At 34.6% G+C, this 27,906-nt stretch overlaps 1 protein-coding gene across 4 annotated transcripts in view; it reads left to right on the top strand.

The window, feature by feature from the left end:
- The first annotated feature begins 12,528 nt into the window (after positions 1-12,528).
- The window catches only part of LOC131167642 (uncharacterized), a 36,206-nt gene continuing 20,828 nt past the window's right edge, over positions 12,529-27,906 (top strand). For 2 of the 4 annotated variants that reach the window (XR_009140125.1, XM_058126437.1), the window contains exons 1-14: positions 12,563-12,700; positions 13,039-13,414; positions 13,694-13,787; positions 14,357-14,543; positions 14,629-14,872; positions 15,654-15,869; positions 15,954-16,040; positions 16,141-16,275; positions 16,755-16,868; positions 16,994-17,241; positions 17,365-17,445; positions 17,571-17,802; positions 19,331-19,429; positions 19,539-19,724. Coding sequence is in view for 3 of the 4 variants with exons in the window: in XM_058126437.1 (XP_057982420.1) it covers positions 13,103-13,414; positions 13,694-13,787; positions 14,357-14,543; positions 14,629-14,872; positions 15,654-15,869; positions 15,954-16,040; positions 16,141-16,275; positions 16,755-16,868; positions 16,994-17,241; positions 17,365-17,445; positions 17,571-17,802; positions 19,331-19,429; positions 19,539-19,724 (2,235 nt within the window). In the remaining variant the exon portion in view is untranslated. Of the gene's footprint in view, positions 12,701-13,038; positions 13,415-13,693; positions 13,788-14,356; positions 14,544-14,628; positions 14,873-15,653; positions 15,870-15,953; positions 16,041-16,140; positions 16,276-16,754; positions 16,869-16,993; positions 17,242-17,364; positions 17,446-17,570; positions 17,803-19,330; positions 19,430-19,538; positions 19,725-27,906 lie in introns of all 4 variants that reach the window. The other 2 variants (XM_058126436.1, XM_058126438.1) reach the window with 2 other exon arrangements.

Below are 27,906 nucleotides of genomic sequence, written 5' to 3'. Positions count from 1 at the left end.
TAAAAGTTCTTCTGCCTTCTCTCTAGCTTTCAGGCCGGATTCAGCCTGAATCAACGATCGGAGATCGCTACGGTGTTTTAGGGAAGATTCTCTACCATCTAGCAGATTAGTTTTCTAAACTGGACTTTTTGGGAAACGCTCCTAAATTGGGGTAAGGGTTAGAGTTCCTAGTTTTTAGGTTTTTAAAGGTTTAATTGAAGCTTATAATTGAGAAATTATTGAAATAGTAGGTTGTTTGGGGTTTATCTCATTAAACTAGGGTTTTGAACTAGGGTCCGGTTGAGCGTTACGGGCATCTTTTGGGGGTTCCTGTTGACCTAGTTCAAGGATTTAGGTAAGGGAAAATTTATATATTAAATCAGGTTTTCATGAATTAAATAAAAATGAACTATGTTATGTGATGACCCAAAAATATATATACGATTAAAGCATAATTATAATAAAATAAAAATGGTCATTAAGTTAATATCAATATAGAAGTGTTTTTCTGTAGGGTCCTTGATTCCATGTTTGATGCCTAAGAAAGACCTTGTCTTAGCGAGTGCTCAGAGACCATTGCGGCTCAATCGCTCCCTGGAGGTCGGCCTGGTCAAAATGGAATTTCATAGGATAAACAGGATAGACACTATTTGTACACGTAAATAAGTATATATACATAAAATAGTGTTTTGACAGACATAATTTGTAGAAATACATAATAAGATGATAATAATATAGGTATCATATGTGGGGCCCACAAGACTATGTGGGGTCCACATGAGTCCCGGAGCCACAAGACACTGTTTATATACATAAATGAGTACATAAAACAATGTTTTAACTGATATAATTTGAAGAAATATATGATAAAATAATAATAATATAGGTATCCTATGCGGGGCCCACAAGACTGTGTGGGGCCCACATGAGTCCCGAAACCGTATGAAAGTTTTCACAAGTCTCAAAACTATGCAGGACGCATAAAATCGTATAAGAATTATTGGAATTACGTACGATCCATTTGGGTCTCGAAATTGTGTGGGGCCCACAAGACTACATGGGGCCCACAAGACCATGTGGGGCCCACATGAGTTTTTAAAATTTAAATTTAATTCTTGTTCAAAAATAAAATAAAATAAAATAAATACTAAATATAGTTTAAAATTAATAACAATGATAATAATAATGATTAAGAAAAATAATAAAATAATAAAATAATTAGTTAGGTAATGGATTAATTAATAAGGTAAGTAATTAATTAAAAATTTATTTAGTGAGAATGGTGGCAAGCACTCCCAAATGGCCTCCACTCAAGTTTAAAATTAATAACAATGATAATAATAATGATAATAATGATTAAGAAAAATAATAAAATAATAAAATAATTAGTTAGGTAATGGATTAATTAATTAGGTAAGTAATTAATTAAAAATTTATTTAGTGGGAATGGTGGCAAGCACTCCCAAATAGCCTCCACTCAACCCATACCTTGCCCATTCTTTAATTTTTAAAAAATTATAATTTCACCCATCTCCCCACACTTTTATAAATTCCATTTCTTCCCCAAAATTTTCCTATAAATAGGGAGCTCTCAACCTTCATTTTTCACAACAATTTTCCAAGGAAGAGAAGGATTAGTGAGTGAAAGAATTTGTGGTGGAGAGAGAATTTTTGAATAAATTCTTAATCACCCACTTTTTTCGATCTCATTTCTTAAAGATAATTATTGTGTTCGTAGCACACGGTAAAAGAAGAAGGTAAGTAAATTTTGATTATGTTAGTTTCTTTTTATTTTAAATTCATACCCGAGTTTATTATGTACGTAAATTTTAATTATGTTACTTAGTTCCACAAAATTTCTATGAGTTTATTTTTACTTATATTTAATTATACCAGTTCTATCTTTAATATACTTGCATCTATATTTGGGTTAAGAAATGTTCTAATCCCCTCGGGTAAATTTTCAGCATTTATTTCTATTCAAAAATAAAATTATATATATTTTTAACACAAAAATTGTGTGGCATGAGTTTATTTTTACGTTACATTTTTTATGAAAATACGAGTAAAGATGAGATTTCCACGATATTATTTTAAATTGCATAAATTATAATAAGATGATTTTAAAACCCCTTATGGCAACGAAAGTTCAAAGTTACAGATGCTCGGTACCGCAGCTTAAAGTTTATACGGATCAGAGTGCACCCACACTGTTTACAGAGTGGTTATTTATGTTAGTGGATTTCTCCTGAGTGCACACCTGGTTTAAGTCCAGGACTTAATAAGGAAAATCTCACTTAAAGTTTACGTACGTTGATTTAGTTTGGTCGGCCAGCCAGCTAAGTCCAGTCTTCGGACCGCACAACCCAGTCATGGGGGTAAACATGACTTACGGCAAACAGGCCTAAGGGTGGTTTTTACAATATATGTTTATACATATTTAATTACGTGTACAAAGTTACTGATGATTTGAAGGAAAAGTGTAAGTTTACGTGAAAATGATCATTTTGGTGCTTAAATGACGATCTAAGGAAAATGTATAAGGAAAAGTATATGTATGTTTATCATTAAATATTTTTACAGTTTTAAAGTTAAAAGTTTAATTTAGCAGTTATAGTATATGATTGTAAAAATTTATTATTGAAATTTATGACAAAAGTTTTATGCAGAAATTTTTAAATTTATGTTTATTCTAAAAGCAGTCTTGAAGTTATAGTATTAAATATTATTTTACGAAATTCTTTAAAAGCTCATTTTGGCCACACACTAATAATAATCTTATTTACTTACTGAGCGTCGTCTCACCCCAATCATATTTTATTTCAGATAACTCTGAAGGACATGTCGGAAATCAGGCTTAGCAAGCATGCGGGTGGGGATTAGAAAAATAAAGATTAATTAGAAATATAGTATGATTTCAGATATTTACGTTTGTGTAATTTTCTTCTTTTGAAATAAGTGATTGTAACATGAATAATTAGCGCTCTGGTTTAATAAGAATCGAGTTTATTTGCTTCCGCTGTAAATCAGTAGTAAAGAGTTAATATCCCAGGCCCCTCGGGGTCGGGGTGTTACATGTTATATATACTGTAACGACCTGCTTATTTTACCATATTTATTTATTTTTTTAATAATACCCAATATAATAATCCTGGGAATCATAATCCACCTGGACCCAAGGGTACCAGCGGTATACCTAAATGCAATACTGATATGTAAGCACCAGGAAACGTAAAATCATATACAAATCAAATTACCATTTAACATAATACTAGAGTTTACTACAACTGCCATATACATACACATAACCCAAAACATCCAAAAACAAGTCCTAGGGTTGTTACCCAAAAATCTGTATGACCCTAGCAATAGGACTTACCCTTTAGACAAGGTAAAATAGCTGCACTCTAGCGCAAAGAAACTTTATCCGTTCTCCTATCTGGGGCTCTTGAAATGTTTATATAATTTGGGGTGAGACACCTCTCAGTAAGGGAAATAAACTAATATCAGTGTGTAGCAACATGAGTGTTTTCGTTTTATATATATAACAGTACATGAACATACTTGATAAAATTTTATGTATCATATATGGGAAAACATATATAATCATATCATTGTATAACATACTGAATTTCCATATGTATAAATCATCTCATATAACTGTACATAGAAAACATCCTGGATGGTTAGCTGGCTAGTGTCATGTCTTACCCCACATGATTGGGTTGTGCAATCTAAAGGCGGACCCGACAATGGCTAGTCGACCACTGCTAAGTCGAACAAAAGTCTGTAAGTATGATGGGTCTGCCCCTCCTGGTCCGAACACGAGAGGGACCTGCGCTATAATAAACCACATCGACTGCCGATCTCCCACTGCCCTGTACGGCAAGCGGTAGCACTAACATAATCATGATCGTAATCATATAGTTACGATACCGTGGTTCGTGAAAGCCTAAATCAAGCCAACCAGGTTCTGATAACATATAACATATTTCCAAATAATGATAAATGGCTATTACATAATCATATATGTTATGTTAATATTTTCATACATTTTTGCATAACATATCATATAAAAATTTATGGGCCTTATGCCGAAATTTGTATTTTATAAATCATGGCCCATACGCCAGTATTGCATATCATAAAATCTTCGGTCCGTATGCTAGTATATCATATAAAAACCTCAGCCCGTACGCCGATATATCATACAAAACCTCGGCCCGTACGCCAATATATCATATAAAAAATCTCGATTTGAAAAATCCCTGTATCTTTTAATCATTTTGCTAGAAGTAGTAAAAACATACTTACTTTGTAAACATAATATTTCATCATCGTAATTCCATGATAAATACTACTCATGCCACACAGGAGAGGTATTAAACATATTTTTGTTCAACAACATTATTTCCAACATAATTCTATAACATACATATTTATCTAAAATTAAATGTTGTAAAATAATAAATACATCTTTATAAAAAGCATGGCTTAGATTATCCCCTTACCTGATTTCTGAAAAACCCATACATAGTCTAGTCTTACACCCGCAGAGTTCCCTATTCAACACCCTGAAAACACTATCTCCCTGAACAAAATTTAAGTATTTCGTTGAGTACTACATTTCTTACAACTGTAGAAAAGCCAAATATTGAATAAAACCCTTACCTTGAATTTGGGATGAAGCCCAAGTTAACCCCACCAACGATCCACTCCAACAAACTTGAAGAAAACTTTCCCAAGAGTGTCGTGGTGGCCTCGGATCGTCGAACCGACAAGAATCTGGCCCAAAATCTTAGAGAGAAGGGAAAGGGAACGAACAAGAGAGAGATTAAAATTTGAGTTTAGGCTATTTATACACCTGCACTCATCGATGAGCCACGTCACTTCGTCGACGAGGTCACGAAGGAAGTTCATCAACGAACACCTATTCCTTGTCGACAAAATTCAGAACTGGAAATAACCTGTCGGTATTATTTAAATACCATAATTCTTCGGCTCTCTACATATATGTATATATGTTTTCATGTGGGTGTAAAATGTCAACCATTTAAATTATGTTTTCTGAACTTAGGGCTGCTTATTTAGCTATGTATATGTGAAAATGAACTGATGAAAGTAGAAAACATTTTCAGGATAATTATGTAAAAAATGAAGGTATATTTTTAGTATATAAACGTTAAATGTTGGTTGGATTATTTTACAGGTAATGTGTGAATTTTACTGTAAAATTGAGTGGCATGAGTGGATAGTAATGCAGTGTAAACAAATGTTATATGTATGAGATGCAAGTTATGTAACAAATGCATTGTTAATGAAATGTTATAAGGATTATGTTTCTTGTGTTTGATAATGTAACCATGTAAACAATGACAGCTAAAAGGAGCTGTAGACTAATTGGTGATGGCTAAAAGGAGCCGTGTTAGCAGATTTAGCACATATCTATGGGGACTAATTGATGTACAACTAAAAGAAGTTGTAGTACGAATGTATGAAATGAAAATGAAATGAAATGGAAATGTGAACGAAATGGAAATGAAATGTGAACGATGTAAAATGTGAAAGGTTACGTAAAGTGAAATGCTATGAAATGCTAAAGTTATGAATATAAACAGATATGGATGGTTGAATAATAACAGACAGAATAATGTATTAGGGTATTATCTGTAACACCCCGACCCCGAGGGGCCTGGGATATTAACTTTTTACTACTAATTTACAGCGGAAGCAAATAAACTCGATTTGAATCGAACCAGAGCGCTAATTATTCATGTTACAATCACTTATTTCAAAAGAAGAAAATTACACAAACGTAAATATCTGAAATCATACTATATTTCTAATTAATCTTTATTTTTCTAATCCCCACCCGCATGCTTGCTAAGCCTGATTTCCGACATGTCCTTCAGAGTTATCTGAAATAAAATATGATTGGGGTGAGACGACGCTCAGTAAGTAAATAAGATTATTATTAGTGTGTGGCTAAAATGAGCTTTTAAAGAATTTCGTAAAACAATATTTAATAATATAACTTCAAGACTGCTTTTAGAATAAATATAAATTTAAAAATTTCTGCATAAAACTTTTGTCATCAATTTCAACAGTAAATTTTTATAATCATATATTATAACTGCTAAATTAAACTTTTAACTTTAAAACTGTAAAAACATTTAATGATAAACATACATATACTTTTCCTTATACGTTTTCCTTAGATCGTCATTTAAGCACTAGAATGATCCTTTTCACGTAAACTTATACTTTTCCTTCAAATCATCAGTAACTTGTATACGTAATTAAATATGTATAAACATATATTATAAAAACCACCCTTAGGCCTTTTTGCCATAAGTCATGTTTACCCCCATGACTGGGTTGTGCGGTCCGAAGACTGGACTTAGTTGGCTGGCCGACCAAACTAAATCAACGTACGTAAACTTTAAGTAAGATTTTCCTTATTAAGTCCTGAACTTAAACCAGGTGTGCACTCAGGAGAAATCCACTAACATAAATAACCACTCTGTAAACAGTGTGGGTGCACTCTGATCCGTATAAACTTTAAGCTGCGGTACCGAGCATCTGTAACTTTGAACTTTCGTTGCCATAAGGGGTTTGAAAATCATCTTATTATCATTTATGCAATTTAAAATAATATCGTGAAAATCTTATCTTTACTCATATTTACATAAAAAAATGTAACGTAAAAATAAACCATGCCACACAATTTTTGTGTTAAAAATATATATATAATTTTATTTTTGAATAGAAAGAAATGCTGAAAATTTACCCGAGGGGATTGGAACATTTCTTAACCCAAAAATAGATGCAAGTATATTAAAGATAGAACTGGTATAATTAAATATGCGTGAAAATAAACTCATGAAAATTTTGTGGAACTAATTGACATAATTAAAATTTACGTACAAAATAAGCTCGGGTATGAATTTAAAATAAAAAGAAACTAACATAATCAAAATTTACTTACCTTCTTCTTTTACCGTGTGCTACGAACACAATAATTATCTTTAAGAAATGAGATCGGAAAAAGTGGGTGATTGAGAATTTATTCAAAAATTCTCTCTCCACCACAAATTCTTTCACTCACTAATCCTTCTCTTCCTTGGAAAATTGTTGTGAAAAATGAAGGTTAAGAGCTCCCTATTTATAGGAAAATTTTGGGGAAGAAATAGAATTTATAAAAGTGTGGGGAGATGGGTGAAATTATAATTTTAAAAATTTAAGAATGGGCAAAGGATGGGCAAGGTATGGGTTGAGTATGGGATGGGGATGGAGGCCATGTGGGAGTGCTTGCCACCATTCCCATTAAATAAATTCTTAATTTATTACTTACCTAATTAATTAATCAATTAGTTAATTAATTATTTTATTATTTTATTATTTTATTATTTTTCTTTATCATTATTATCATTATTATTCTTATTATTATTACTTTAAACTATTTTTAGTAATCATTTATTTTATTATTTATTTTTGAATAAGAATTAAATTTGAATTTTAAAAACTCATGTGGGCCCCACATGGTCTTGTGGGCCCCATGTAGTCTTGTGGGCCCCACACAATTTCGAGACCCAAATGGATCGTACGTAATTCTAATAACTCTTATACGATTTTATGCATCCTGCATAGTTTTGAGACTTGTGAAAACCTTCATACGGTTTCGGGACTCATGTGGGCCCCACACAGTCTTGTGGGCCCGCATAGGATACCTATATTATTATTATTTTATCATATATTTCTTCAAATTATATCAGTTAAAACATTGTTTTATGTACTCATTTACGTATATAAACAGTGTCTTGTGGCTCCGGGACTCATGTGGACCCCACATAGTCTTGTGGGCCCCACATATGATACCTATATTATTATCATCTTATTATGTATTTCTACAAATTATGTCTGTCAAAACACTATTTTATGTATATATACTTATTTACGTATACAAACAGTATCTATCCTGTTTATCCTATAAAATTCCATTTTGACCAGGCCGACCTCCAGGGAGCGACTGAGCCGCAATGGTCTCTGAGCACTCGTTAAGACAAGGTCTTTCTTAGGCATCAAACATGGAATCAAGGATCCTACAGAAAAACACTTCTGTATTGATATTAACTTAATGACTATTTTTATTATTTTATTATTATTGTACTTTAATCATATATATATATATATATATATTTTTTTTTTTTTTGGGTCATCACATTATCAGTATTTATGCTAGTAAATCATGTTACGTTAGAGTAGGGCAAACTCTTCACTCGAGGGCTTGCTGAGAAAGGCGAGTGCGCTAGTAGTATCAGATGTAGCGGTAGGCTGCATAACACACTAGGGCAGAGGGAAACTATTTGTATGGGTGAGTAGATTTCCCTATTCTCAGGGACCTTCGCTGGTAAACTTTTGTATGAACTATGTGAGTACGAGATTAATCTATCATTTGAGGGCTTACTGAGTAAGGTGAGTGTCCTAGTATGCTTCAGTTGTGACCTTTGGGTTGCCTAATGTATCAGAGCAGAAGGGTGCTACTTGTATGGGCGGGTAATCACCCCTATCTTTGGGTAGTCTCGTGGGTAAATATTTTGCATGCACTTGAATATTTTTCAAGAATTTATGTTAATGATTTTCAAATGATATTAATATGTTAATTATGAATCTCATGTTGACCACACGTCGTTTTAATATATATTGTTTCTTCCCTTACTAAGATATGTCTCACTCAAATGCGAATTTATCTTTTTCAGGTCCTTCACGTGATTGAGCTTAGAGAAGCTCAAGGTTGATAGCATTTTTTTGGGGTCATAGAAAGAGAAAAGGGTATAAACATTTTAATGATATTTTTGGATGAATATAAGTTACATTTTATGTTTTATGTTTTATGTTTTAAGTCTTCTGAATTTTATGGATGGTTGAGGAACATACTGGTGTTTGTAAATACTATATGTTTTTGGAGATATGTGTATATATGTGAATACAGGTGATGAATGGTTATTATAGATTATGGATAGAAATAGTAAACTCTGGTATTTATTTTTATGATTATGGATCATAGTTATGTTTTTCGCTACGTACATGGTATTTATTTATGGATTTTTAGGATTTAATCAGGTATAACGCACCGGACCGGGTTTAAGGGTTTGGGGCGTTATAGGCAACCTCTTTGCTCGAGGGCTTGCTGAGAATGACGAGTTCCCTAGTAGGTATTAGATATAGCAGTAGGCTGCATAACGTATTAGGGCAGAGGGAAATTACTTGTATGAGCGGATAAATTTCCTTATTCTCAGGAGTCTTTGCTGGTATACCATTGTATGAACTATGTGAGTACGAGATTACTTTTTCACCTAAGGGCTTACTGAGTAAGGTAAGTGCCCTGATATGCTTCGGTTGTGACCATTGGTTGCCTAAAGTATCAGAGTAAAGGGGTGCTACTTGTTTGGGCGGGTAATCACCCCAATCCTTAGGTATTCTCGTGGGTAAAATACTTTGCATGTGTTTGATCAGGCTCAGGAAAGGATTTTAGAAATTATGATAATGATTTGCAAATGATGAACACATATACATATGTTATTTACAAACCTCATGTTGGCCACACACTGATTTAATATATTTTTTATTTCTTTACTGAGATGTGTCTCACCCAAATACAAATTTATCTTTTTCAAGACCTCTACGTGATCGAGCTTAGAGAGCTCGGGCTGCTATAGTATTTTTGAGTTAGAAAGAAAGGGTATAAACTTGATGATATTTTTGAGTTGTATTAAGTTTTTATGTTTTAAGTTTATGAGTTATGGATGGTTGTGAATATTGGATGTTGGAGAAATGTATATATATGTAGATGCAGGTTGATGAATGGATTATTTGAGATGCTATAGTTAGAAACTCTAGTATTATATTGTTGGAGGATTATATTTATGTTTTCTGTTGCGTAAATGATAATAGAATGTCAGGTATCATGAAAATGAATGGACGACGTGGCAGGGGTCCCATTGGGCGGGTTTGGGGCGCCACAAAGCACGGTTTATTCAGGTATAACGCACCAAACCGAGTTTTCGGGTTCGAGGCGTTACAAACTCTGCTGTATTTAAGTTGGGTTTGAAGCCCTGAGTATGTAATATGGTTGTATAGACTGAGATGGGTTTTGTTTTGTATTATGGATTGTAATATGGATATTGGGGAGTTTTCTACATATGATAACATTTTAGAACTTTGGTAATATGTTTTGGAGAATGTATCACTTGTTTCCGTTTCATTTATTAATGAATATGATATTAGGTACATAGACGTCACTAAAGTAGCACCCCAAACCCACGTGGCGGATCGGGGCATTACATTGGCTCTGTTGGATAAGTCCTAATTTTAATAATTCTAGAATTTGCTTCTCAAATTCTTCTATCATTAACTTAGGATAAGCGATCCCTTTACTGCAAATAATTGTGTCTGGGTCCTTAAGAGTGATGTCAGCCTCAGGCATAGCCTTTTGCCATAATGCTTGAGGATTATCTTACCAATTTTTTGAAAGTAAAGCCTTGACTTCTTCAATCTAGCTATTACCTTCTACTGTTCTACTAACACTTAAGATTTCTCCTTCAACCAAATTTCTCCATTCATCAAGCTTATCTTGATAAACTTGTATTTCTTTTTTTTTTTTTTTTTCCTTTTTCTATCATTACTTGGCTTCTGTCACTTCTGATAGAAGACGAAACAGGAATAAAATTATTGTCTAATATAATCCCTCCTAAAAATGCCATAAACGGCTAGTATCTTTTAAGGATTAATTTTCCTAAGAGAAAATCATCTGGTAACTCTGGAATTAAGTAAAGTATTTGTTCCTCAAATATTCTACCATTTAGAGTCATTTGGACATTTCTTACTATTTGTCCAATCTAGAGTTATGCACTATTAGCTACTGTAACTTGAAGATTTACTGATTCCCAATTTACTTCTAGAAATCTAATACGTGTATATGACCAATTACATCTAGTATCTATAAGGGTTGTACATTCTATCTTACTGATAGAGATGTTTACAAGTATTGCTCATTCTTCAATTTTAGCACTTAAAATAGATGTTCCCATATATATGCTACATGGGATTGATCTTCTTCTTTATTTATGTAGATACGAATTCTTATGGTTATCTGACCCACTATCCTCCTACTTCTTGATGGTATTAATTCAGATGGTCCAGATCCTTCTGATCGTATTTCTGAATTAATGTCCTCTTCTTTGGATATACTCATTCTACTAGGAGTATAATCACTTAAAGGTTCAATTATTATTAATCTATTTGTTTCTTGTCGTATTGACTCTAGCAATAGATTTTTTAGTCTCTCTCCTATTTTTGGGGTTACCTATATCTGTGGCCAACTTAGTGCTATTGGATTTACTACTTCTGGTTGCACACCCCTGACTGAGTCGGTTTGATTTGTTTCGAAGAGTTGTGTGAATCAACTAACTCTCCTTCTAAGATCTGGTTTCCCCGTGTTATAGAACTTTAAATATAATTTGGCAATAAGTCTAATGCACCTCCTATCTAGGCTGCATTTTAACATATTCTACTATTCCCTCGTGTTAACTCTTATCTACAGAGTTTTCTTTACACTTTTATCCTGAAGATCAATATGTAAATAATATTACTTTTATCTAGACTATTCCTGAATGTAAGTTAGCCCTCGTTCCTCCTAGTAAGGACTTACCAAAATTACCAATGCTTCCATCCATTACTGCTACAAGGATAGGAAAATTTTGCTCTTTTCTAACTAATGAATCTATCCCAACCTGGATAATTCCATAATGGACTGCATTTTTATCCATAGCTCTCTGTATTTCTTGTGTAATGAAAGGAACTATGATTACTGTATCTGCGCTAGATATTTTTGCAGTTACTTCTTTTTCGATAACCTTTACAGTCTCTTTTTCAGTTAAATTATATCTTTATTTGTTCTTAAATTTTTATTAGATGTTTATACATATTTGATTAGAATTTTCAGCCTAACTAGGTCCACCTTGAGATAAAATAATTTATCAAAAAAAATAATTAAACATAATAAATTTCAAAAGTTTTTTTTTTTTTTTTAAAAAATGAAAGTTGGTTGCCTAAAAGTTTGAAAAAGTTATTCATTAAATATATTATTAAATATATATATTTTTTCAAAAATGAAAAAATCGACGCAAAAATGCCAATCCCACTTTAAAAGAGAAAACAAAGATTTGAAAATCTCCTTCATTAATTTATCTTCCCATTCAAAATTCGGAGAAATTGGAAAGAAAAATTGAAGCCTTCACACTTCACAGAATGCTGAAAATGATTGTTTAATCAAAGAGGTGTAATTTTCATGGAGGATAACTGAACGAGTAGCGTGTCGACTACCGCCGTATAAGTGAGGAAGGTATTTTTACAGCGGCGTAACAGTGCTCTGTTATTTGCAATTTCCAGCTTCTTTGCAAATGGCTTGGCGGCATTTGGAGTTGACCCCTCTCTTGTCCTTGTTCAAATAATTGTGGATAATTTACAACCCACATTTAGCTGGAAAACACAGAATCATCTTTGTTCAATTGTTTCTCTCTCTTATGCACACAATGATATCACCCGTTTTCAATTCAATCGATATTCTCTCTATTTCTGATTCCATAGGTCTTCTCTGTCTCCAAATACTCTGTTTCATGTTTCACGAGCCCTTAAATCTTCCATCTCAGATCCGAGAAAGGTTGGTCAATGTTGTTTCTGAATTTTACGAATTTCTCTGATGTGATTGTTGCAAATGTATTTGATTCAGTAATGTAGTTGCGTTTTCCGTTAGATTCTCCTTTCTTACCTGAATCTTTTATCATGTAATAATGGTTTCCCATTCCCACTTCTTTAAGCATATTATTTATAGCTTAGGTTGATGGGTTTTTAATATTTCTGTAAGATAATGGATTCAAATGGAAATCTGCGTTTGCTTTCCACAGATTTCTTTTATTTTTCTTTTCTCTTTTGCGGAAATGATATGTTTTCATTATGATAGTTGTTTGATGTAGTCTTCTGAAACTTGTCAAATTCCAGCTTCTGTGCTCATTTTATGGAGTTTTAAGAGGTGTAGAGGAACGGAGTTGTGGGTATCAAGATAATGTTTGTGATTCAAAAGTGGAAGTGCTCATGGTCTCTGGTAGCAGCAATTGCTTCTATATTGGGCTTAGTTTCAGCAGTTCATCTATTCCTTTATCCGCTGGTACCTTCTTTCGATTACTTTAGTGTCCGGCAAGTTCAGAACTCTTGTGCCCCAATTAATTCATTAACCAGAGGAGGTCTTGATTTGGATCACCGGTTTCCAATTGATTCGCACAATGCGTTGGTTTACCGTGGTGCACCGTGGAAGGCCAAGATTGGACAGTGGTTAGCTGGTTGCGATTCAATTACTGCAGAAGTAAACATTGCTGAGGTATTGAGAAAGCGGTTTGGTTCTTATTTATCTGCTGATCTTGTTTTCTTTGTTTTCATTAGATTGTTGACTTTTTATATCACTGTTTAATTCACAAGAATTTTTGATTTTCCTTTTTGATTTCTACTGCTTTCTATGGGATGAGAATCGAGTTTTCAACAACAAATCAAGGGTTTCTCCTTTTTATTTTTTGGGCTCCTTTGGAATGCTTGACACTGACTTCGGTTTGCCTTCTTCCCACTAGTTTCATTAGCTTATAATGAGTACTTTTGTTTGCAGGAAATAGGAGGCAAGGCCTGCAAAAATGACTGTAGTGGTCAAGGTGTTTGTAATCGTGAATTGGGACAATGCCGGTGCTTTCATGGATATGATGGTAAGTTTTTCCTTCCTATTTTATTTTTATTTTTTATGGGAGCATTGATTACCAAATAATAAGTGGCAATCAGAAATGGTTTGTACCTGTATGGTTTTTGGTCTGGATAGAACCACAGGATTTGTGATCACTGAGGGTTTACGCTCTTCTGTAAGCCTATGGCTATCTTTTTTATCTAAATGAACTACCTTACTTTGGAGTGCAGTGGGTTAAATATACTATAATGACCTCAAAGTACAAACAGGATGTTTTCCTTTTTGTTTTAAAGGGTTGGGGTTATTTAAAATGGCAGTAGCGTCATGTGCATACTTTTTTTATCCTCATCCCTGCATTTGATTAGAAGTTCTATGAGTTCACTTGTTATCTGCAAATTTATTTGAGGCCTTATACTTCAGTGAATTTCCTATATGCACCCCAAAGAAAAAGCCTAATTTTTTTTGTTATGTTGGCCATGCTACTAACTTTGTGGCCATATGGCAAATTTTCTAGACCTATGAGTAAGAGATAACCTTGCCCAATATCATGTTCTGATTTGTCGTATATTTACCAGCATATTTATTGGTGAACAGGTGAAGGATGCTCTGAGAGGCTGCAGTTAGACTGCAATTACCCAAAATCACCAGGGCAACCATATGGGCAATGGGTTGTCTCAATTTGCTCTGCTCATTGTGACACAACAAGGGCATTGTGCTTTTGTGGAGAAGGTACAAAATACCCAAATCGTCCTGCACCTGAGTCATGTGGGTTTAAAATAAAGTAAGGATATGCATGTTCCTAATGCACATGCTTCTATTAGTACACTTCCTTATTTCTCTAACCTTATCCCTAACATTTATTTCAGCTTTGCTTCCAAGTTAACCGACTGGACAAAAGCTGACCTAGACAATATTTTCACGACAAATGAGAGCAAACCAGGATGGTGTAATGTGGATCCAATAGAAGCTTATGGTTCCAAGGTGCATTTCAAGGAGGAATGTGATTGCAAATATGATTGTCTCGCGGGGCGGTTCTGTGAAGTTCCTGTGCTTTGCACTTGTCTCAGTCAGTGCTCTGGTCATGGGCATTGCCGTGGTGGATTTTGTGAGGTAGAATTTTTGTATTTCGAGCTTTCTGTATCTCTGACTATTGACTGGTTAACTGCATTTTCTTTATTTCTTTGGAAAACTTTGAGAATGAAGGCCGAAGAATTTGATATTTTGAAATTATCCAACATTTGAATGATTCATAATCTGGGAATTGTCAGGAAATTATTTTTAATGGTTTTTGGAGCCAATGTTATCAAAATAGATAAGAATTTGGAATAGTTAGGGGCACCAAAATAAGGAATCTGAATAATTTGGCGACAAACTTCAAAAAATGCATTTGGATGAGGGAAATGCTATTGAAGGGGAGCCTTGGTGCCATGGTGGAGTTGTTGCTGTGTGACTTGGAGGGCATGGGTTTGAGGCGTGGAAACAGTGTTTGTAAAAATACCAGGTGTACTATAGACTCATCATGAGACGTCCCTTCCCAAGACGCTGCATAGCGAGAGCTTTGTGCTCCCGGATGCCCTTTTTTATGGGGGAAATGCAATTTATGTTGGGAAAAGGAAAATATATATTAGTGATTATAGAGTGATTCCTTAATTTCATTCATAATTTTGCTATATTCATAATATGTATGCATCATACTTGTAAAGAACAAGTAGTAATCAATGAAAGTGTAACAGATGATAAAAGGACATTCTGTTGAAAATTGTCATGATGTATGTAACTCATAATCTTGATTTCAATGCTTATGCCCATAAAAATTAATTATTTGACTGAGGCAGGGTATTCTTGTCTTTGTTAAATTTAGTGGGCTAAAAATCTGTTCGTATATTTTCAGTGTCACAATGGTTGGTATGGGACAGACTGCAGTATTCCATCAGTTTTATCATCTATGAGTGAATGGCCTCAATGGCTACGACCAGCTCATGTTTATATTCCTGACAACACACAGCTTGCTGGGAGTCTTGTTAACCTCAATGCTCTGGTGAAAAAGAAAAGACCCCTTATATATGTTTATGATTTGCCTCCTGAATTCAATAGCCTGCTTCTTGAGGTCAGAATAAGCCAATTAGTCATTTTATAGTACAGCCTAGAGCAAGCTTTTTATGCATTTCCATAGTTTTAATGTCAAATGCAGGGACGCCATTTCAAATTTCAGTGTGTAAACAGAATCTACGATGACAAGAATGCAACATTTTGGACTGATCAGTTGTATGGTTCGCAGGTATATTGGAGGAGAATATGATGCTATTCAACATACTGCTGTCTAAAGTGCTTAGGTTTTTAATCTTTTTGCCATCTTATGATACTCCTTTTTCTGGCAGATGGCAATTTATGAAAGTATTCTTGCTAGCCCGCATCGCACATTAGATGGTAAAGAAGCAGATTTTTTCTTTGTTCCTGTTCTTGATTCGTGCATTATTACTCGTGCAGATGATGCACCCCACTTTAACATGCAGGTATAATATCTGTACTAGTTATTCATTATGAACTCAGGATTGCATGCATGTATTTCTCCATCATCTCAACCTGTCAAAATTTATATCCTCTATGAAATCATGAATTGATAGGCCTCATTATATACATTCTACTTGTACATGTTCTGTTCCCTACATGTAATTTTTATACTCAGTTAGCCACCATCGTCTTTTCACCAGCAGTGTTGTTGGTCTTTCATGGATCCTTAGATGCATATCAAATGCTGTCAACTTCTTTGTTACACGATGGGTTTATTCCTAATATTTCTTCTAACCTTTGCTTTCCTTGTGTTTTCATCCATAACTTGAGTATTTATTTGTTCATGTGAGCAGAATTTCTATTTACAGTGTTGGGCATAGATATCTATCTAGTTGTGGACATTATGAACTTATTTTTGCATTTAGCTTTTGTTTTTCCTATTTATGTTTTTATGCTCTGTAATCTTTGCATTAAATTTTAGGACCATGGGGGGATGAGGAGCTCAATGGCCCTGGAATTCTATAAGAAGGCATATGTTCACATTGTTGAGCATTATCCTTATTGGAACCGTTCGTCAGGAAGGGACCATATTTGGGTATGATGCAAGCATTTTATTTGTTGACAGTGTATAGAGCATTGAAAAGAGTGGGTGCTGATTGTCTTTCATGGTGTTAGAAGTAGAACAAATGCTAATGGCTTCTCCTTTATATCTGAAGGCAGTTTTTTTCATGGGATGAAGGTGCTTGCTATGCACCTAAGGAGATATGGAACAGCATGATGTTGGTTCACTGGGGTAATACGAATTCAAAGCACAACCATTCAACAACAGCATATTGGGCTGACAATTGGGATCGCATTTCTTCTGACAGGAGAGGCAACCATCCATGCTTTGACCCTGACAAAGATCTCGTACTTCCAGCATGGAAACGCCCTGATGTCAATGCCTTGAGCTCCAAACTCTGGGCAAGGTATGTCTGTAATGCATTCCCCTATCTCCGTTTTGCATTTTTTATCCTTCATTGATTGTATGAACAATGTGCTCTTGTTTGACATATGCAAGCCGAGGAACTGACTCAATGCCTTGCATGCAGGAGTCGCAAGAAGCGGAAGACCCTATTCTACTTCAATGGAAATCTAGGACCAGCTTACAAAAATGGAAGGCCAGAAGCCACGTAAGTAAATGAAGGAGCTGAGAGTTCATATTTCTCCTTCCAGTTTCTGAAATAGTTCCAAAGCTAATTACCATCTACTGGAAAATTTTATGAGATCTAAGGTACTTTTGATTGTATTTGTCCAGTTATAGTATGGGTATCAGGCAGAGACTGGCAGAAGAGTTTGGATCAAGCCCTAACAAAGAAGGGAAACTTGGGAAACAGCATGCATCAGATGTGATTGTGACTCCTTTGCGCTCTGAAAATTACCATGAGACTTTGGCCAGTTCTGTTTTTTGTGGGGTATTGCCTGGTGATGGTTGGAGTGGCAGAATGGAAGACTGTGTTCTGCAAGGGTGCATTCCTGTGATCATTCAGGTAGTATTATTCTGAATTTTTTTTGATCTGGTAGCTGATTAGCTCGATGGAATCTGAGTTTGAGCTTTATGTGGTTTATTGTAATTAATTAGTATGCTGTTTACCTATATGTTTAGTAAAAACTGAAAATTCTCTTGCAATAATTCAGTGAATTGGTTTGAAAGTAGCTTCTGGGATTTTCATGTTTTTCCTGTTTACTAAGGGCATTTTTAATTGAAGTTTGAAAAACTGTAGGCATTTCAATTTTTAAGAATCTTACAATCTCCAAGTTTGTAGATTACCACTTTAACTAAAAGCTTAAGATGTTAGGTTGTGGGCCAACAATATATGTCAGGTCTTAAAACTCCCCCACATGTGCCCGACAGCACGTGGAGAGAAACAAACGATCAACACCACCTGTTATAGGGAATAAGATAAATTCTTAACAAGCAAATAATAAACGCGAGCAACAAGACTAGAACCCAAGACCTCTAGGCAAGCAGCTGTGATACCATGTTAAAATACCATTTTACCTAAAAGCTTAAGCTGTTAGGTTGTGGCCAACAATATATATCAGGCCTAAACAAAATTTATTTGCTGGTTCCTTAATTCTTTCTGGAATTCATCTTGATTAGAGCAATGGATGAAAAATCTGTCGATAACCCTTTGTAAGACCCATTTTTCTTCAAGCAGACTGCTGGTCATTTGTGCCAATATTAGATTCATAATTTAACAGTGGTTGTTTCATCGAAGTACTAACAATTTAATAAAAAATAAACCTCTAAGTTGAAGCATTATATGGATGTGATAGTGCTTCATATTTGATGATATATGGCAAGCATGAATGCATGGAGTGGGTGAGGACGTAATCCTGGGGTGGATTGACTGCAGCATGGTCCCTCAATTGGGTCAAGGGCAGCAAAAACACCAGGGGGGTGTGTGCACAAGAATTGTGTGTAATCTGTTCAAATTGATATTTTAAACACAGCCTTGTTCATTCGTCACTACATGTGTGCCCTTGAATTTAATAACATATTGAGCTTTCATCCCTCTATCTTCTGGAAGATGCTTTTTTTTTTTGACATTATGACTGTTCATGTCATTAACTCAGCAAAGGAAATAGCAATAATTTGGATCAACTCCCTTCTTCCCAGTGTCATATTTAAAACTTATCTTATTTTACTGCATCTTGGTCAGAAGACTTAGAACTGCAAAGGCATATATCTATCCATAGAATGAGCAAGTACTATATTAAAAGTCAAAAGCATTGAGACTATCCATAGTAGCAGTATGGATATATGATATATGTATCTATGACTCTTCTGTCAACTAATGCCTCACTTTTAATTCTAAGAACTATTAACAGTGTAAAATGTTCTGGTGTTTATTGTAGTATGTCCCATATTTGGAGAGCCGTAACTTTTGTATTGCATGCACTTGTTTTCAATATTCACACCTCTCTTGCAGTCACAAATTTATTATATCATAAAGATACTTGAATTGTCATATATCTTATTATTTTCCTCTTTTATGTATCCCTCTTTTTTAGGATGGAATTTTCCTGCCATACGAGAATGTGCTCAACTATGAAACTTTTGCTGTTCGAATACCTGAAGATGAAATTCCAAACATGATTAATATTCTTCGGGTATTTGTTACTGCTGTCTGGCATTTTTGAATATAATTGGGATTTAGCAACTCTCGTTAGGCATTTATCAGCATAAATTTAACCAGTGATTGCTCTTTCCTTCTTGAAGGCATTTAATGAAACAGAAATAGAATTCATGTTGGCAAATGTAAAGAATATCTGGCAGAGGTTCTTATATCGTGATTCTGTTTTGCTTGAGGCTGGAAGGCAGAAAACTGCTTTTGGACATGTGGAGGATTGGGCTGTACAGTTCCTGCAACTCAGTGAAGATGATGTCTTTTCCACCTTCCTACAGGTATACTTCCTCTTGTGCCAAAATACAAAGCCAGGTTCACGAACATTATTATACTCTTGACGACAAGTAATGGTCGATCATGTTATAACAATTTAATACTGCAAAGATCTTCGTGCAGAGATGATAAAGCAAAGAAATTAGATAGTAACTGCTCAAGTAGGAAAGAACTAACTAAAAGACCTGTTCTGTTTATCTTTTGCTGGCCATGCTTGATGAATTTTTCCTGGCTAAATAATATCCAGTATTGGTTTTTTTTTTTCCCAGCTGTCTAATAAATTTAGAAGTTAGATGCTGGCCTAATTCTTATGAAAACATTGATCAAGGGATCATCTGGAAGAAAATAAAGCTTTTCTTGCCTATTTGTAGAACTGTGCAGTATCGCTGTCAACAGATGTGGGTCTTGGGGCTTCATGCCTCAACGGAGGTGGTGACAAATAATTTTATGGGTCTATCTTATCTTTTATGATTGATTGGAGTTGCCACTAACTTTTAATTGTTCTAGGAGTGGTTAGATCTCCTAGGTACTTTCATTTTAAGGAGAACCAATGCTAAGCTTTTGATATGTGGGCTAGAGTAGATTTGGGAGTATGTTATGCAAGGGGAAGGTACTAGTGCCCCAAATGCACCCGTTCCACAAATAGTTACCTATTTAGACATGCACAGTCACCAATCAAATTCATAGTCTACTCCTTAGATCTTTTATTACCCTTCCTTTTATTATTGAATCCGCTTACACACTTCCACAAAAGTTTGATTAGGTACATAAGGGTCATCTCACTGGACCTTAAGATAGTGGTAGTGCGCAATCTTTAGGTGTCGGTCATTGGATTAATTTGTATGATCTTTCTAAAACAGTGAAGAAATATCATAAGAAGACATTTCGTAAAATCCAAACATGCTCACAAAGTAATCCTTAATGCTGAGTGTTCAATTTACCTCATTTTTGCCTTTTGTAAATGGTGTCCATTGGCATGGGTTTACGAGATCGTGGAAAGCAAAATGAATCCTTATAATGGTCAATAAGACCACAGCACCTTTCAATAGCATATGATTGAAATCAAGAGCTAAAAAATCCTACAATGCAACCTATAAAAATGAAATTAGATATACCGTCCCTAAGTTTGCAAAATGTAAAGATAGAATTGACTAGATACACCAAAACCTCCTCCAAGAAAACCTCTTAGCTTCTAAGTAAATCGGTTAATCTAGTAGTACAATAATCTACCACTAAGCTCAATATCGAAAGGGAACCCTACGAAGTAAAATCAATCAAAAGAAGAAGAAAGTAAGAAAGCTACTATTCAAGCTCTTTGTTCTATTGTATTATTTTTCTTGGGGCATTTGGTTCGTGGCATCTTTTAAGATTCTTGGGGATGTGGTGCCTAATGTTTTAAAAGGCTCAATTGTGGCTCAACTCAAGGCGAGGCATGCTTAAAATGCCTTGAGACTCAATATAAAATACCATATCCCAAAAATGGCTGACGTACTACGCTTTGAGGCTTACAAATTTATACAGAAGGCACGCCTTTTGCGCCTTTTTAGTTGAGGCTTATGCTTTTTGAGTGTGTGAACTTCAAGTTAGATTTGGCTAGAAAATTTTAACAACATGTTTATAAGAAATGAATGTTGTAATATGAATTGATATTGATTTCTAGAACTCTTGATCCTTAACCTTTCCAAAGTAATAGAGAGTAGCATCTTTAGATCTTGAAAATAGTTTGAACTTTGTAATGTTATGGCCATCTCTTGGCATGATTAGCTAAATGAATTCAAGTTAGTATTTTTTGAATTGCCAACAAGTAGTTTACAAATTATATTTATATTTTTTAATTTATTTTTTGTAATTTTATTTATCTTTAAAAGTATGGTAATTTATTTACATATTTTTATCTAAAATAAAAATCTCAAATGCTTATGCCTCAATTCCTTTAAGGTTTATGCCTCACCTTTTAAATCATTGATGATGCCTATGACATCTTATTCTCACGTTTGTTTGAGCATGAGAATTCAATGTGGTCCAAATGTTCATTCTTAGGAGTGAATGGATTCACTTGAAACATGGACATTCTATTCCTATCCTCTCCCATGTGTAAGTTTCATGGGAATCCCACTTTTTAGATTAAATTCCCCTCAATATTTTGATTGGTTGGACAATAATGCCCCAATAATATATCACACTCTGTTATTATATTTAAAATAATAAATTAGTAATAAATAAAATAATATTATTATAGACACTATATTGCACTTAATTATTTCAGTTAATTGATTATTTAAGTGTTTTAATTTTTTTTTGAAAGCTTTAGGATGTGGATTCAATTAAGTATGCATTGTTAGTAGGTTTTTGCATTGAAAATATGATTATTCTTTATATATTAGTTACAAACATGTCAAGGGTATAATGGTCATTTTCTTGAAATAATTGATTCCTATCTTGAGCCAAACATTTGCATGGGAAGCTTGTGTACATTCTTAGGAGTCTACACGAACCAAAGAAAAATGTTTCCATGGGGCAGTGTCATGAGCTAAGCTTGTTTTGGGCTATAGGTTGGAACCTTAGCTCTTGCAAATCGTGACCCATCCTCCCAACCTTTATTCGCTAGACATCTTAGCCTTCAATCTTTCTTCCAGTCTTGATTCGTTAGATATCTCAGCCTTCAACTTCCTTCCCAAACTACAGTTGCCGATTCACTCGATTCATTAGGTATCTTAGGCTTTGAAATCTCTGCCTTGAGCAAGGGCTTCATTGGAGCCCTAGCGATACTCTTCTCTGTTGAAGGCTCGCAGTCTCTTCTCCCTTTCAGGTTCGAAGTCGTAGCTTCCTTGCTCTCTCAGGCCCGTTGCTTCCCATCCTTCATTCATATTTGAGCTTTTCATCTAGAGTGGAATCATATGCATCTTCTTTATTCTCAATAGCTATAAGGCAATGACTTTTCACTTTATCCTCTTTCTTCTCCTTTGCCTCCATACCATGATACATTCATAAACAAACGAATTAGCATTTCTTATCATGTGTATCTTTATATAAAGTTTCAAGAACATGCCAAATTTTCTTTGCTGTAAATGCTTAGTCAGGTTTCTAGTCGGAAAATGGTCTTCTTATGAAAACTTGTGAAGCCAAACACAAGGTTATGGAAGTCAAAACCCCTCCCGTGCTTGATCCTATCATTGATCTGGTCCATTTCCTTGGTCACTCATAGAAGTCAGATAAGGGGGAGATGGATATACAATCAGTTAACAATTTCCAAACTCCCTTTTCAGTTCTTCAAGACAAACAAAAAGGGGCTCAGCATTTAGTGTGTCATCAGGATGATTTCAGTATGGTTTTGAGAACAGGTCGGGAAGAAATTGACAATTATATCATAAGCATCAAATTGGTGGTTGATTTGGGTTTCGCAGAGGGGTTAGAGGCTAGTATATCTAGGTTAAATAGAAAAAAAGAAAATGGATTGGGTACAAAATCTAATGTTAGGTTTTAATTTTGAAAAACCTAAGGTTTATGCTCGTTGGAAGGCTGCTCTGATGGGTGTAGAAAAGAAGAAATTATGTTAGCCTTGGTGGTTACATGAGCTTAATTGTCATGTTTTGATAATAACAACCCATTAGTGGTTCTAGGTAAACTAATCTTTGCATACCAAGTTATGATAAGTACAAACTCAAATGCAAATATTAAGTAAAATCATAATAGGTTAGATATCATCAAAAATGGGAAGATTGTTATCCTTAGTGGCTACATAATCATGTTTAATGTGTTTTGATGATATTAACTTTTTTGTTGTTCCAAGTTTATCCTATCTTTGCAGATCATGTTTAGTACAGGTACAACAACAACAAAACCAAGCCTTAGTCCCACTAGATGGGGTCGGCTATATGAATCCTTTTCCGCCAATTTATGTGATCATGGACCATTTCTTTTGATAGATTCAAGGATATTGAATCCTTACTCACTATTTTCTCCCAAGTCATTTTAGGTCTGCTCCTACCCCTTCTACTCTCCCCCACAGTAACTAAGTTACTCTTCTTCATAGGTGCACTATGTGGCCTACGTTGCAAGTGTCCATACCATCTAAGTCATCCCTCCCTTATCTTATCTTTTATAGGAGTTACACCTAACTTATCACAAAATGTTCATTCCTTAATTTATCTTTCAATGTTATACCACTCATCCATCTAAGCATTCTCATCTCGGCAATGTTTAGTACAGGTACAAGTGACAAAATACATGAAGTACTGGATCAAAGGTAAAGATTAGACCAAGTAGACGTTCGAGTAGGAAAGATCAATAGGATACTCACTTGGAAGAACTCAAGCACATCCAAGGAGGCTAATGTAAAATTATATGTAATGGGGAGTGTTTGAGGTAGGAACTATTGTAACTCTTGCAGTTCTGTTTCACGCATGATTTCTGAGCAAGAGTTGAGTAAATCCATGTGCATACTAGGACACAAGAGTATATAGGATTTCACTACTCACAAACTTAACGCTCATATTTTCAAATATAAAACAAAGAGTTTGACAAAATATCCTATACAGTATACTCAAATATGTTTTCAAATGGGACAAGTGTTAAGTGGTGTGTGTGTTATAATCTTTTATATACTTGGTCCCGGTTGAGTCAAAAAACAAGTTTTATGTCCTAAAGGCTCAAGAAAATCTAGTATAACTTTTATATTAGGACATACTAGTATATAAGATATCAAAATGAGCTTTCAAATGCATTTTCACAAACAAGATATCTTATATACAAATGGAAATCCATAAGGAAAGGTACTAATTGTCATAGACTTAATATCTTTCATGTACAATTGTCCTAGAATGGTTTAATTTGATAAAAAGCATACAAGTATGAAAAATAGGGCAATTAGTCGACTAATTGACCCTACTTGTTGACGAATTAAACTAGTAGCTAAATGGATTTTTCAGCCCAAGTGAATCGTCTACGAATTGGGGTAACTCGTCGATGAATTGGGGTAACTCGTCGACTAATTGCCCTGTTTTTCATACTTGTATGCTTTTTATCGAATTAAACCATTCTAGGACAATTGTACATGAAAGATATTAAGTCTAATGACAATTAGTACTTGTCCTTATGGATTTCCATTTGAATATAAGATATCTTGTTTGTGAAAATGCATTTGAAAGCTCATTTTGATATCTTATATACTAGTATGTCCTACATAAAAGTTATACTAGATTTTCTTGAGTCTTTAAGACATAAGACTTATTTTGACTCAACCGGGACCAAGTATATAAAAGATTATAACACAAATACCACTTAACACTTGTCCCATTTGAAAACATATTTGAGTATAGGATATTTTGTCAAACTCATTTGTTTTATCTTTGAAAACCATGAGTGTTGGAGTTTGTGACTAGTGAAATCCTATATATTCTTGTGTCCTAGTATGCACATGCATTTGCTCAACTCTTGCTCAGAAATCATGCATGAAATAGAGTTGCAAGAGTTACAATAGTTCCTACCTCAAACACTCCCCATTACATATAATTTTACATTAGCTTCCTTGGATGTGCTTGAGTTCTTCCGAGTGAGTGTGCTATTGATCTTTCCTACTCGAACGTCTACTCGGTCCGATCTTTGCCTTTGATCTAGTACTTCATGTATTTGTCACTTGTATCTTTACTAAACATGATCATCAAAGATAAGATAAACTTGGAACAACAAATAGGGTTAATATCATCAAAACACATTAAACATAATTATGTAGCTACTAAGGCTAAAAATTATATGAGACGAGAGAGTAATCTGGTTCGATGAGGCCAAAGAGTATAATGAGAGATTTTGCAAGGGAGTTGAGTATCATGGAAGATGCACTAGATAAAAGGAAGGAATAGGAAGTATAGGAGTTCGCACAGGAAAGGAGGTTAAGAAATGGGGAGACCTTTTTGATAATGATAGTGATGAATTTAGTGAGTTTGAGTGTGATGGGGGGTTTGTTGTTGGATGAGATTCGAGAATAATATGGTTATGTTTCTGATTCTTGTGATGATCTAGGGGACCTTTCATATGTTCATCCAACCCCGCTAGAAAGATTGGAGGGGGCTTCTAATTCTGAAAATAATGAATTGGGGAATAAATTGCAGTGCAATGATGGAATTTTACCTACACCAATGGCTATGATTCCTTGGAGGGATTTAGAAGCCCAAGAGATATTGGATAAACTTGATTTAAAAATGTGTGATGCTGGAGGAATGGAAGTGCGTTTCATTGGGTGTAAGTACAAAGTGAAGAAGGGTCGAAGGGAGCTAGCAAATCTTAAGTGCTTGGTGAATTACGATGGAAAGGGATTGAATGGGGGTGATGCTGGAAGAATGGAAGTGTGTTTCACTGGGTGTAAGTACAAAGTGAAGAAGGGTCGAAGGGAGCTAGCAAATCTTAAGTGCTTGGTGAATTATGATGGAAATGGATTGAACAGGGGATTTTCTTGCTTAATTGCTCTTTTCTTTATTGTTTTATCTTTATTTTTATTTTTTATTTCTTTTTTGTATTTTCTGTTTTATTTTTTTTGAGGTAGATTTCTTGTCCCCTTTCATTGTAACTTCTCTTTCTCAATCTAATACACTTTCTTTTATTATAAAAAAAATAGTAGTATTGGTTTTATCCTTTGAGTAAGAAAATTCCTTAATGTAAAATGGGAGTATGACTCATTGGTTAGTTTGATGTTTCCTAGTATCAGAACTAGAATAATGGAGAAAGCTCTTTAGAGGAGGGTGAGTGTTCATCAATCATTACGAAACTCACTTGTTATTATAAATGTGTTTGGCCTACTTGCCTCCCTAGCTAAATGCATGTTGTCTATGGAGGTGTTAATAATGAATTGTATTGCTTTAAAGTTTGCCATGTGATTCTTGTCTACTTTCATGCTTGTTTACTGCTTTTGCTTAACTTTGTATTTGATGGTTGAGAATCTGTTCATATGGTGAAAGTGTGGTATGCTCTAAGATGACTAGTTAAGCAAGAATGCTACAATTAGTGCTGTCTAGTCCTTCACAAGGTGTGAAGTGTTTGGCTCGTGACAAGTAGACATCCCATTTCATAATGAGATTCTTAGGAATTTCATTCCAAGGAATATTTTTTATCTACTAACCAAAATGTCCCCTTAAGAATTACATGGAAGCTTTAATTTAAAGACCGAACCTAAATGGTTCAAGACCTAACATTTAGGAAACGCTACATTAAAAAAAAAAAAAAAAAAAAACCACTCTTTCATTTTTTGTTTTCAATTTTTTTCTTCATTTTTCTATTCTTTTCCACTCTCTTTTTTATTATTTTCCATACTATTTCTACTTAAAAAAAACAAACAAACAAAAAAAATAGAAATGATTCTTGTTGTAGCCAAAATTTGTTCAAGAGAATTTGGATCAATCACGACTTTGATCTCCGGCCAAGAATGAGAGAAAAACGACTTGGAGGACCTGAGGTGTATTTTGGGGGATCACTCCGATGCTTACGTTAGGGAATTTGGAAGGATTATATGATCGCAATGGTAAAGGAGTGAGTGATAATGAGATGAAATGCCACCTTTCTTAGGGGGTACTTTTTATAGGCATTCGAGATTCCTACTTGTTGATTTCTCTATTAATTGATATTTATTTGGATAGCAGGGGTTACGTTTTGGCTATGGATATGTTACTAGGAAGTAAAGATTAGTGTGCTATCCCCTTGCATTAATTAATGGATGTTACCTCCTTTCTATTGATCCTTGATGTCTTTTCCTTCTCTAGTATTACATAAGTTAATGCCGAGTTTAATGTTGGGTTTTTTTTTATTTTTAAAGGTTATATCAGTTGCCCCCCTTACTCTCGAGTCTTAGAGTTACCTTTTTGGCTCGAGAGTATATTGAATTTATAATAAATTCTTTTATCATCACAAGATTCAGATTAAGTCGTATACATTTGCTCATCCTTGGGCTGAAGGTTTCATTAGCTAAGGCTGAGCCCATCGTTGGGTACGCAATTTTTCGGTTGAGCAAGTGTGAGCCTTTTGGCCGAGTATCTTTGTCTTTTTGCTGAGTAGCTCCTTTAGCTAAGCAGATGAGCCTCTTCTTGTAGGGCTCATCAAGTGGGTGTTTTGAGGACCTGATAAGTGGTGCTCCTCATATTTATTTGAGATAAGAGGCTTTTGTGGGCTTTATGAGCAATGCTCACTAGATAGACCAATTTT

This window comes from Malania oleifera, chromosome 11 (genome assembly GCF_029873635.1).
Source record: "Malania oleifera isolate guangnan ecotype guangnan chromosome 11, ASM2987363v1, whole genome shotgun sequence".
Classification (NCBI taxonomy): Eukaryota; Viridiplantae; Streptophyta; class Magnoliopsida; order Santalales; family Ximeniaceae; genus Malania; species Malania oleifera.
The sequence above is the reverse complement of the archived record's forward strand: the minus strand, read 5'-3'. Positions and strand labels throughout refer to the sequence as shown.